A 13,843-nucleotide genomic window follows, 5' to 3' on the forward strand; every position below is an offset into this window, starting at 1 on the left:
TCAATTGCTTTACAAGACTGGCAAGCATTTAGGGTTTTCAAGTAGATACTATATTAGGGATGATTACGATTACAACTATTTGTGCAAGGAAAGTCCAAGGTAAGAAATGTATAATACCTTGTTACTGATGTTGTGTGGTCTGTGGTTAAATCGCATGATCATGAAATGTGCCAATGACTTGCCTTAACACATGATTGAAGCAAGATCATGCTTCTTGGATCCTACCAACAATTATCCTCTGAATCTAATATAAATCATAATTTCTGTTGCTTTATTGTGATGTAGATAATAGCATTTCAGTTTACACTTTCAACCATTCTAGGAATGATCTGCGCTAATGCAGTATGTAAAATAAAGTTGTACCTGTTAAAAAGAGTACAATTATACTTATTACAAAAACATGAATATCTCAAATTTCACAGCTTCTAAATATTATATGGCACGCTGATTACACATCAGAGAATATGTTTTAAACAGTTCCATAATTGGAAGTTTTTTGGGAAATTCCTTCTTGCAGTATCCCGCATCCATTGCTTGCACTTGAAGCCCTCAGTGCAGGGCACATCTCTCTCTCCTTAGGGCGGCAGGATCTCACTGATGTGGGGTTGAGATGTCAGAGCTGCACTTACGTCAGGGTAAGGCTGATGTCCCGGATTTGGGGCGGTGGTTTGATAGATCACCACAGACTGAAAGAGTCAAAGACAGGTGTAGATTACCGACGCGTGAATATATGAGTGAAGCCGCTGCCCCAATGTATGAGTAAATACCTGACAGAATGCATGGGTGAATCAGTGGCTGAATGTATGCGAGAGACAATGACTGAATATACATGTGACTGGAAGTAAAACGTAACTGGGAAACTGAGGGGCATATTCTCAAGCCCCTATCGCCACGGGAACGTCACTTTGTTTTTTACGTTCCTGTGGCAATAGGGCCAGCGCCCTATTCTCAAGGCAGCGTTAACCCACTTGGCTTAACGCTGCCTTGAGAATAGGGCCCCTTTCACGCTAAACTTAGCGTGAAAGGAGGCATGCAGTGGTTGTTGCGGTGGGCCTATCACAGCAACACCCATTGAATTTGACGCTGTCCCCTATTATCAAGGGCGGCGATAATAGGTGGCAGCGCCAAACTTGAGACCAGAAAAATTCTGGTCTTGAGGTGGCGAAACGAGGAGAAATGCTTAATTTCTCCTTGTTTTTGCTATTTCCATGTGTACTGCTGTGTGCTGTATACATCGAAAAAGCAAAATGCAATGGTTTGTTTATGTACAGGAAGGTGTCGCTTCCTGTACATAAACAAACCTTTTAAAAAAAATGCTGTTTTGTAACTTGCATGTGTGCTGCATGAAGCAGCACACATGCAAAGTACTAAACAACAGTTTAGGTTTGTTTATGTGCAGGAAGGGACACCTTTCTATACATAAACAAACCTCTCTTCTCGCAGACACCCTTGCAATCTGGTGCAAGGGTGCCTGCGTTGGCGTTAAGTCGTGAGACTTAGTGCCGTTACAGGGGGAAACGCCAGGCTGCACCACATTCTTGAGAATAGGGTGCAGCCTGGCGTTTCCGAAGTGGCAGTGTGAGGCGTTGAGCCACGCAGGCTAACACCTCTCACTGCCACTTCCTCGTCAATATGCCCCTGAATGTCCTCTGCATAACAGTCAGTCTTTCAGGGATAAAACCTCTATTTATACATACTTTTTATTACATGAAAATGCTCAATGCTATAAATGTCGCAATAGAACAAATTATTCAGTAGGTCTAATCAAAGTAATTGATGAAGTTAAAGTGCAAGTTGATCTTAATCATAAATCAAATGTTTTGTTCTTCCAAGAAGGTGCTAGGCAACAGCCAACAAATCAATACATTACAGATGGCACAGTGCTACATGGGTAACGTAGTGATGATGGAGCAAGGATTCGCACATTACGCGACTTGCTCGTATTCAAGAACCTCGCATAACGATAATGTAGTAATCAACATGTTCTGTTTATTAATCTTGCACTCTTACACTACACGCGGGTATCCCAGAGATGCTTGCCTATGTGTTTTCTAATCCTAACTACGCTTGCAGTTAAAATGGTCGCTGCTATGCGGGATTCCAGTCTGCGCATGCGTCGGTCATACCCATGTGATGTGACGCACTCGTAGTTCTGGAGGGAATTTTCGCTCATGCGCAGTATTGCTAAACATGGCCGCTTTGTTCTAACATGCTCTTTGCTTGCCACCGCTGCTTTTGCTCAGCTGTTTCATTCTGCTTAACTCCTAATGCTATAGATATTATAAAGTAAGGGGTGTAGTGCAGCCAATCATGGTATACAGTGTATTCATTTTTTCTGTGTTTCTAAATAGTCTTCGCTTACTTTTCATGTAACATTCTCCGGGGGCCTGGGAGACGGGTGCCACTCCATCTTGGAAGCCTATGGGACACCAATCACGTGATGGGGGACAAGAGAGTCTTGCAGCAGTGGAAATCAGCCAGCTGGCTGCCGAAGCAGAGATGCGCCTGGGAAGCTAACCTATGCCTTAGCGAGAAGGCTCGAAGTCATACCTGCCTTGATACATTGTAATTGTTGTACTCTGTACGCTATTGTTTCTGTATTTCTATGCCATGGGAACTGGAATGTAAGGGGTGGGTACAAGAAATTGAATATTAATTGTGGGAACACCAAATTCTAGGTGGTGACAATGACCTAACCACCTTTCTTGTCCAATCCTTTCACTTGCAACATTTGTGGGTGGTACATTGACCCGAAAACAGTATAACTGGCCTAGGTTTAGCTAGAGAAATTGTCCGACTTGTCCGAGTAGCTGACCTGTCACTGACCCTACGAACTCTATAGGTGATTGATACAGAGAGCTGCGGAACACTCTGTCCGTAATTTCCACAAACTTAGTCTGGGGTGGAGAAATCTTTAAGTGCTGGCGAAGCACTTTGCTAGGAGATTCGAAAACCCAATCGGGGTTATTGGCAGATTCCTTGCAGAGAGGGCGTAGCGCAGGCGTTGCATCCGAAGCTGCAGGTGTTGGTCATACCCTTAGATGAGCCCAGTCCTGATCCAAATCCCGGTGTGATCCTGTCCTGACTGTCCATGAGCTGTACCTGCTCGCCTACTGGCATTTCAATTCCTTGAGGGTCCTTTCCCGCCTTTCCAAACTGACCTGTGGCCAGGGTTAGTCCTTATTCTGTCTTAGGTAACTATAAATAAATGTGGGTGTTTGTCTATCTATATCTTTCTCTCCTATTTTTCCTAATAAAGCGATCTTGCCTATGTGATCTATCTCTGACGTTTGGACTCTTATGAAAGTATTTTTCTAGCATGTTCCTTATCTTCCCTTTACCCTTACTTAAACACTGAATTGTTTGCATATTTAGTATATTCCACTGTTACCCTCCCTATAGAAATTGAGTACGTTCTAAAGTACCGATTCCAAAATCTTCAGTATATTCCAATTAGCATTTAGTAGAATGTTCCATTGTTCTTACCCAACCTTTAGTGACGTTATACAAATCTGTTAGACCCAATTAGTATGTTCCCTTTTCCCGCCTTTAACAACAATTGAACATCTATTTTACTATAACAGCGTGCTTTAGTTCTCTTCCCTCATATTTTCTAAAATCCAAATGCTTCTTACATTGATTCATAGCTACACTGTATTTCTGATCTTAGTTATTGATAGTCTGATCTATGTAAATCTTATTCTCATGGCATATGACAACGAAAATTAATAGATAAAGGTTTTTTGAAACTTCTTTAGTGTGTGGTTATTACAAGGTATAAACAAAATTTAATGTGTATGGTATTGGTGTTTATCTACTTGAATCTTAATTCAGCTCCTGATCCATGGTGATCATAGGTACCTGTCCTCGAGGATTGGTAAGTCAGGTACACGGAAATATATAGAAAGCGAAAATCCCCGAATTACTGATAGTGGTGTGAAGGTTACCTGATTCATGGAAATAGTGATAAACATGTCATGGGCCCAGTAGTGTATATTTGGTAAATAAAGATCGGGTGACCTGCGCGCTCTATCGGTAATTTTCTGGTAACTAGATGATGGTTAGGACTAATTGAGACAGGTAGATAGGCTAATTGTTGACAAACTGTGAAAAATTTAAAATGTGCTGCTAAAATATTTTTTCCCTTGAGATCGATCAACTGAAAAAAAATTGGTTTGAAATGTTATGAAATGTTTAAAATGTTTTTTTGAAATGCTGCTATATGATTTTTATGTATTAACAATTTGTTAGTGATTGTTATATGTTGTCTGGAAAAATCCCCGGGGGCAGAATAGCGGGTGGTGAGGAGAATCCACTTGCGGTGAGGTCACTTACTTAATTAGGAAAAATTAGTGCATGGTTAGGTAGAACTGGAAGCGCTAATTAGGGTTTTTCTGAATGAACAGTTGAATAAATGGTAGCAACGAGTTCGCTAATGAAACTTCAGTTGTGATATTACCTAGTAAGGGTCACACGAGGAAGGAGTAGTAGGTTCATCGGAGCTTGAATGCTAGCAAAGGAGTACACTGGTGAAACTTTAGACTAGTATATATCCCGGAAAGAGTGGATGAGTCAAAGAAGTAACAGGTTCTCTAATGCTTGTGTGAAGGGGTAGGCAGGAGGGTCTATCCGTAGTGTATGAAAAGTAAACAGAAGAAGTTTACTTGCAGTGAAACAAATCTTTCTGTTTAGACACTCAAGTACAGTGGTGAATATTATACGTTGTAAACTAAACTGAGCACTTGCACTTTAAGAAAAATTCAAAGTTTCCGTTACCTTGTGAAGGAGGGAGTCGGTCGCGAAGCTGCGCTGACGTCACTTCGTGCCGCGCTGGTATTGGTTGAAACAGCGGGCGGGTAACGAAGCTAGTATTGTAAAGGAGGGGTGAGTGCCGGAGCGTGAGACCGCGTCTCGCGAAAAGGCCGCGCACCCATTGGTCGAAATTATTTGCAATCACAGTGTTGATTGGTTGTTGTAACTGTTAAGAGACGCGCTGGTATTGGAAGAGGATTAGTAAACAAAAGACGTAGTTAATCACGGAACTTCTGGTTACGCAGTCTATGTGGTATCCCGAATTCTTACCTGATCCACAACTTTTAGGTTTTCGCAAAGATCAGATGATAAGAGGCAGACCTTACAATATGTACGGAAGCAAGAGGAAAATGTCATTTGCTGACAAAATCAAAAATTATTTCAAGAGAGACAAGCCCATTAGAACTAGAGAAGGTGTGATCATACCGCCACCTAATACTCCCGCATCATTTATGATGTTTGATAAAGGTTATCATACTTGTATATGGCTGGAAAATTGGGCAAAGTATACCCAAGAAGATGGAATCTTAGCATTTCCCATAGATGGTACTTTTAATAGTAGGATTCTATTTAATTTAAGGACCAGAATGAATGATTTACATCCCAGACCAAGGTTGACGCAATATGAGGCTTCAGAAGAATGGGAGATTGAGGCACTAGAGCGAGACAGACCCAGAATGGATAAGGGAGTGAGTAAATGGTACCCAAAGATGCAGAGAGAGACCAAAGAGAAAAAGATGAAACAGTGGAGACAAAATATGATGGTCGAGGGACTATTTCCAGTATTTGGTGTAGAGGAACCTGTAGGAGGAAAAAGGACAGAGAAATCCCAACACTTAATGGCTGTGGGGGATTCGGAAGATGAATACTTGGAGGATTTATTTATGAAAAATCCACCCCCTTATGATGAGGAGTCAGGGTCTCTGAGCTCGAAAAAACCATTCTTCAGACATCCTAGAAGGATAAGTGCTAGTGAAACAGATACAGCAGGTATAGGCAATAGGCAAAATAGTGGAGACGGATTTTGTAGACCTGACCCTACTGTCCCAAATTATAGACCGTTCAGTGATGAGAGATCAGTTGTGACAGCCCCAACTGCCCCGAGTCTGTATCCTCCTTTAGTTCCACAAGTATTGCACGACGCATCAATTGACAGGGCTTTACATGAACGAGAAAAGGAAGCCTTAATCAAACAGCGAAATGAACTCATTCAGACCATAGCTCAGATAAATCCCAGCCCTGAAGCTCTGACAATTCCAGTAACTATTGGTCCCGTTGTTCCTCTTTATGGGGATAGACAGGCTGGTCCAAAAACACCAGTTATTACACCACCTGCAGCCCAGCCCAGAAGAGAGCCTCTCATAGTTTATGATCAGGCAAGCGAATGCGAATCTGTAGTCTCCCTGATGGATCTGCCCATAAGGGAGCCGGAAAGCAGTGTATTGCGAAAAGGAACCCAGACTAGGACAAAGGAAGTCCTGATAGAGACAGCTTCAGGTACCCGAGGAGCCACAGTAGTAACTCCGGAAGAATTAGACCGATGGACCCGAGAATTGGAAAAGGAAACTCCTCAACCAAAACCTCTAGATATTTATAAACTAAGAATAGAGATGGAAGAACTAATAGCCGGAAATGTGGGATTAGACAGATTGAACACTTTTAGTGAGGAGGAATTATTGTTTATATGCAAGAGCCTTACCCGAAACACCAGAGTGTTCCATGAGAAACTAATGGACACAGCAGCTAATATGGGAATAGATGTTAGTAAATCCAAAGTCTTACAAAAACCATACAGAACCGAATTTTCAGATAAGGACCTAGAAAACATGAATGTGTCAGGGAAAAAGGTACAGATAAGAGAATTGTTGAATTTGTTGCAGAAATGGGAAAACTTAGAAAAATGGAAAGCCAGATGGGCAAAGAAAAAGGAAGACAGTAAGGCTAGACCGAGGACTTCTGAATATGTCCTAAAAGAAGTCGATAAGCCAGAAACTTTGTATCCCATGAGAGAAGTGCCAGGTGGGAAATATGTACATGTACCATGGTCCCGACAGGATATTGTGTCCTTTACCAATGATTTCCCGAAACTACGAGAGAAACCTGTAGAGTGGTACCGACAGGTTGAGAGGTTTATAAAAGTGCAAAAATGCATCCTGAAAGACCTAGATGGGTTCTTTGACATTGTAGTTCCCGTCGACCTATGGACAGAATGTAAAATTGCCGTGGATTGGCCAAGTGAAGAATACCCCCGAGACCCGAGGACAGGAGCCCCCTCCGCAGATGTAATGAGGAAATACGAACAGGTGATACTGCACCTGAAAGGAAAGGTGCAAGCCAAGGAAACTGATTGGACCCGCATAGATAGAACTACCCAAAATCGTGATGAAACTGTGCACTCATATTATGAACGATTGTTACAGGTATTCAAGACCAACAGTGGAATCGATAACATTGAAATGAAGGATATGACTCATTTCATTTATCGATTCGTGTTGGGATTGAGACCTGAAATCTCTCAGTGGATCAGGGATAACAAAATCTGTAGGCAGGGAAAACCCATAGATGAGGTCCTGAAGTACGCCAAGTAATGCGAAGACGAGATGGAAAATAAACGAAAGGCCTTAAAGGAAAAGGTTATGTGGGCTCAAGTGAAATTGGCGGAACAAGAAGAAAAACAGTTAAGTAAAATGAATAATAATACACCGAACACAAGCTCTGGGGGAGGAGGGAAACCCCGAGTTAAAATGAGTCGAGAGGAGGCCATGAAGAAATTTCCATGCCACAGGTGCGGTCAGATAGAGCACTGGAGAGACGAATGTCCGAATTTACAGACTGGTAATGTCCCCATTAATGGTTTAAATCCACAGGTGCAGAAAGAGGGGCCACGAAAGACCCAGCAACAGGTAAAACAGAATCAGTTGCCTCGCGCTCCTAGACCTAACTATAAGAACCAAGCTCAGCAGAATGAGGGGGTCGAAGTATGGGAAAGGAGAGATGATAGAAATGCAGCAACCTCGCAATTCCTGTTGAATGATACATTCCTCTGTGATGAACCTTACTGACGGGGCCTGAGGGGGGAGGACGAGGAGTGCGTACTTGGCGCCTCCTTGCCGGTAGACCAGACAGGGCCATACATTGAAGGAAAGGTTGAAGGAAATGACGTCACCTTTCTGTTGGACACTGGTGCTACCCGTTCTACTGTGAGAACAGCAGACGTTCCTAACCTACCCCTCTAGGGAGAAGCAATCCAAGTAGTGGGTGTGTTAAACCAGATAATTAGTACCCCAGTAACTGAACCAATGGAGATCTCAATAGGGAATTTTAAAGAAATGCACAGATTTGTTGTCTGTGATTCTAGTCCTGTGAATTTATTGGGACGTGATTTGCTGTGCAAAATGAACTGCACCATCTTTTGCACACCAAAAGGCGTTGAAATTCAGACTCCAGATGAAGACGGATTGTACAAATTAATGTTGCTAAGGCCTGACTCAGAAATTAAGAAATTGACAATACAAGATTTACCTGAAGAGCTCCAACAGACAGTTAAACCAGAAGTGTGGGATTTCACTGGAAGGGATGTAGGACTAATGGCAAATGTAGACCCGATTCAAATAGCCATAAAACCAAATGCAGTTTACCCAAATACCAAGCAGTATAAAATGAACGCAGAAGTGAAAGCCGGAGTTGCCATCGAAATAAAAAGATTGCTAGAAGCAAAAATAATACAGGAAGTAATGAGCAGTCCTTGTATTTCTCCCATAATTGGAATCAAAAAGCCTAGTGGGAAGTACAGGGTAGTGCAGGACCTGCGCAAGGTAAACAAGATTGTTGTTCCTTGTTGTCCTATTGTGCCAAACCCTGCAGTAATTTTGTACCAAATTCCATGGAATGCTGGATGGTTTACTGTCATTGACTTATGTCACGCATTCTTTTCCATCCCATTGCATCCAGACAGCAAATTTCTTTTCTCATTTGAATTCGACAGTCATATCTACGTCTGGAATCGTGTCCCTCAAGGGTACACTGAAAGTCCTTCTATTTTCAACCAGATTTTGAAAAGATGCCTTGAATCATTAGTCTTACCTGGGGAATCAGTTTTGGTCCAGTACACAGATGACCTTCTGGTGGCGTCTAAAAGTCGGAATGACTGTGCTACTGATACCATTGCATTGTTGAATCATCTAGGTAAAGGAAGGCATAAGGTATAGCCAGACAAATTACAGTTCTGCAAAAATTCAGTGAAATATCTGGGGCACCAGATAGAAAAAGGTATCCGGAAAGTTACTTCAGAAAGGATAAGGATAATTCGAGACATGGAATTACCACGTACTCAGAAATACATCAGAATGTTTCTGGGAGTAGTAGGATACTGTAGGCAGTGGATTGTGGGATTTGCAGTCTTAGCCAAACCATTATTAAAAATGACCAAGAAAGGAGCTAAGGATCCAGTCGAGTGGGATGATGAAATCATGACATCCTCGATAAAATCACGAAACTGTCTGTGTTCAGCTCCTGCCTTGGGAATGCCTGACTATTCAAAGGACTTTACCTTGTTTTGTGACACACGAGACAATTGTGCACTTTCAGTCCTGACCCAAATTCACGGTCTAACTAGACGTCCGGTGGCATATTTTTCTGCTACCTTAGATCCAGTAGCTGCTGGATTGCCTGGATGTCTGAAAGCAGTAGCTGCAACTTGCACGAGTCTTGAACAAATTGAATCCATTGTCATGGGACATCCAGTAACTGTGTATGTTCCACATGCAGTAGTAATCCTACTGAACCGGACCAAGACTCAGTACCTCACACCTAGTCGGCTGACTAAGTATGAAAGGAATTTAGTGGGTGCAGCAAATGTAACTATCACTAGATGTAATATACTGAATCCAGCAACTCTATTACCAAATACCCTGGCTGCAGAAGTCAGGGAAGAGGTTGAGCACAATTGCATTGATCTGACTGAATATAGCACAAAACCACGCCCAGTTATTAAGGAAACAGCTTTGCCCATAGAAGACAGTGAATTGTTTGTAGATGGCTCATGTTTGAGACATGAGGATGGAGGCCTCAGTGCTGCCTATGCTGTGGTCACTCTAGAGAAAACAATAGAGGCATCCTACCTATTTGGAGTAAAATCTGCACAAGTAGCTGAATTGGTTGCATTGACAAGAGCTTGTAAAAATGGGAAAAATAAAAGAGTAACCATATACACTGACAGTCAATATGGTTACGGGGTTGTGCATGACTTCGGCCAATTGTGGCTGCAAAGAGAATTCATGACTTCTTCAGGTACCCCTATCAGAAATGGAAATGTGGTACAGAACCTACTGGAAGCAATCCAGTTACCAAAAGAATTGGCAGTGGTCAAGTGTGCTGCTCACAAATCTGGCAATGACAATGTGACAGCTGGTAACCGATATGCTGACCAAATAGCCCAATATTGTGCACAAAATAAAATGTCACTGAATATCAATTTGGGGGGAGTCGGAAACAGCTGCCAACTTATGGTGTTTGAGGATGTATCAACTTGGGAGGAACTGAAAGGGTTGCAACAAGCAGCAGAACCAGAAGAAAAGGCAAGATGGGAGAAAGATGATTGTCAACCCAGGGAAAGAGATGGTGTCATTGTCTATAGGGATGGTATGCCTGTGTTACCAGACAGCATGGTTGCTTCTATGGCACGACTGATACATGGAGACTCAAACATAGGGAGAGATGCAATGGTTAGTGTTTTTAGACAAACATGGTACAATTCGAAGTTCAGGAACATTGCAGAGGCACTTTGCCAGAGGTGCTTAACTTGCCAGCAGTTTAATCCTGGAAAGAAAACAGTGGTATTGCCAAGTACAATTGGGAAAGCAGAAGGTCCTTTTATAAGACTACAAGTTGACTTTATACAGTTGCCCCATTGTAAAGGAATGAAGTACGTCCTTGTCATAGTCTGCCTATTCTCAAAATGGGTGGAAGCGTACCCAGCTAAGAAAAATGATGCCATCACTGTAGCCAAGTTGTTACTAAGGGAACTGATACCTAGGTTCGGTTTCCCAGTCACAATTGAATCAGACAGAGGTGGGCATTTTGCCAATGACATAATAACTCAGCTCTTCGAGGCATTTAAAATTACTCAAAAACTGCACTGTGCATATCATCCAGAGGCTTCTGGAGTAGTAGAACAGCTGAATGGCACTATAAAGTCAAGACTGGGAAAAATGTGTAACTCCACTGGACTGAATTGGATAGATGCTTTACCCCTTGTCCTGATGGGACTGAGAAGCATTCCAGACGGAAAACAGGCCTGAGTCCCCATGAGATACTAATGGGAAGAGTGATGCGGCAGGCATGGGTACCAGGACACAAACTGCTAAGTATTTCTGATGATTTGGTACTAGAATACTGCATGCAGCTGAGTGACCAAGTGCGTTCTATCTCTCACCAGATTGGGGAAGACGCCGTCACCAGGCCAACAACTCCAGTCCATAATCTGAACCCAGGGGACTGGGTTGTGCTTAAGAAACACACCCGAAAGAGTTGCCTAGCACCGAAGTGGGGGAAACTGAGGCAAGTGATTCTTATCACCACAACTGCGGTGAAGTGTGCAGGTGTGACAAAGTGGATCCATGCAAGTCATACCAAGAAAGTGACTGAAGAAGAAGCGGCTGAAGCTGAAGGTTGTGCAGCTGAAGGGTCTCCAGACGATGGTCCTGAAATAGCTGATGACGAACAACCGAGCACCAGTTAAGACGAGTGGTTCCCAGTGGATGATCTGACTCTTGATCCGATAAGAACCAGAAAATACACCTACTTAGATAGAGAGTGGGATAGTGAGGACGAGACAGGACTAGGAGGAGCAAATCAGATAATAGAAATCCATGACCGATCTGATGAGGAAGGTCAGATAGGGACAGGGCAGGTTATCGACACACCTCCTACAACTCCGGAAACTGAAAAGGGACAGTTAGAAATTAGGGCGGAAGTTCATGCGGAAGAAAATCAAGGGTTCGAAGTGCATGAACAGGATCAGATAGAAATAGACGAATGTGTTCAGGAAACAGAATTTGAAACAACCGAAAGTCAAAATCAGTTTACACGTGAACCAGGCCAGTTTAGAAACCAGGCAGAAGAAACTGAAGTAAGACCTGGGACTAGTCAGACAGGAAGGGAAGACGGAAGCATCAAAATAACTGTGCCACAACTGAATGAAAACAAAAGAACTCGTGAGGAAAGCCAAATTACAGTGCCAGTTAAAAGACTTAAAAAGAAAAAAAGTGAACCAAGATTCATAAAAAGACTGAAACTGAGATTGAAGACTGTAGAGGAAAAATTAGAAGACAGGAAAAAGGCTGCCAGTGAAAAGGACAAGGCTGGAACCAAGCCTAAAAGGAGAAGTGACAGAATAAAAAGACAAAACAAAAAATATCGGGGTCCTGAGTGGACTTGCCTGGTACTAGAAGAATTTGAAGACCTCGAAATAAGTGACGAGAGTGACGAAGAACTGATTGCTGATCAGGGTTCCGAAGAAGAGGACCCAACCTGAAAGTTAACCTGCGTAAGCCTCCTGTACAAAGTTACAAAGAGCGGTTGGAAAACTTCTTTAAGCCAAAATGTCTGATTCAAATGTGAATGGAAGACCTAGACAGAATTTCTGTAAAACATGCTGTAAAATATGTTTGTGTAGTGTAGCAATAGTACTGATATTATGGATAGGACTAACAATCTCAATACCTTTCATGATAAGTAAAGACTCTAACCTGTACCCTACTAAATTAGTGACAAAAGACTCAGACGTTCTGCCGACAGAAGAGACACCACAAAGTGTAGAAAGACGTGAGAAAACATCTAGCCGTAGACAGACAAAACTGGACTTAGATGCATCAGATGAGGGAGGACTACATTATCACAGAATCAAAAACAGGACACATTTAAATGTATTTGCAAATATTTTAGTTCACTATGTAGAAGCTATGGAAATAGAAGACTTATGTCTGCATGAAGCTACCCACTTCTGTAGCTGAAGGTGTGACCTATCACCATTTACCCCTAACCTATGGAATTTCCTGTAGTATTTTAGCAAGCTTATTCTATAGAGGAACTTTACAGTATTACTATTCTAACACAGACGTAATATTTTCTGAACTTCCTATTCGGGGAAATCTGAACATTGTTCACACAAAGAGCGATGTGACTTGTTATATGGGAGAATACTTTCTGACTATAGGTGACATAGATTTAGGTGAAGCACACAGAAATAATTTGACCTGTTCATTACATGAACAAGAAAAGATGTTTCTAAATATGGCGGAAAAAAGAAGGGAAAGTTTCCGAAGAAAGGCCAATGATAAAAGACAAAAAATTCCTAAATGGGCAGAAAACATGGAAAGCACCTCAAACGGTGAAGAGAATGCTGCACTGTTACTGGATTTCGAAAGAAAAGGGAAACTTTGTCTTCACAGAGAAAAAAATAGTTATTATAACAATGTATTCATCGGTTCCAGTGAATGCGAACACAATTATAAGGTAATTGGAGGTTGGGGTTTCAAAAATGGGTCAGAACCTGTGTTTCCCGGAATTTATTACATATGTGGAAACAAGGCTTATTTCAAATTGCCGGATCACTGGTATGGAAGCTGCTATTTTGGCATTGTCTTCCCGAAAATATACCATGTGAATGACGCCGCTGGAAGCAATGAAAATACTAATGGTTTAGTACGTAGTAAAAGAGAAAGTGTAGGAGAAATAATAGGTGATATATTTAGTGCATTGATACCTGGAGTGGGAGTGGTTCTGAATACACACCGAATTTGCAAATTGTCTACAGTAGTGGATCGGTTATCTACTGACACTGCTGCTGGTTTCCTACTGGTCAATACTGAAATGGTTGCGATCAGATCAATGGTTTTACAAAATCGACTTGCTCTTGACACCTTATTGGCAAAAGAGGGCGGAGTCTGTAGAATGTTGAAAGCGCAACATTGTTGCACTTACGTTCCAGATAAAAGTATTGAAATAAATAAATATGTGAGAAACATAACTA

The 13,843-nt window shown here is 42.0% G+C and overlaps 1 protein-coding gene across 5 annotated transcripts in view; it reads right to left on the reverse strand.

Annotated features, from left to right (window-relative positions):
- Window positions 1–245: 245 nt before the first annotated feature.
- LOC147703574 (membrane-spanning 4-domains subfamily A member 4D-like) overlaps window positions 246–13,843 on the reverse strand; it is a 640,133-nt gene continuing 626,535 nt past the window's right edge. For all 5 annotated transcript variants that reach the window (XM_086931915.1, XM_086931916.1, XM_086931917.1 and 2 more), the window contains exon 7: window positions 246–686. In XM_086931915.1, the coding sequence (XP_086788041.1) occupies window positions 576–686 (111 nt within the window). In that variant the 3' untranslated portion in view covers window positions 246–575. The remainder of the gene's footprint in view (window positions 687–13,843) is intronic.

The sequence above is a fragment of the Lissotriton vulgaris genome, chromosome 7 (assembly GCF_964263255.1).
Source record: "Lissotriton vulgaris chromosome 7, aLisVul1.2, whole genome shotgun sequence".
NCBI classification, from domain to species: domain Eukaryota; kingdom Metazoa; phylum Chordata; class Amphibia; order Caudata; family Salamandridae; genus Lissotriton; species Lissotriton vulgaris.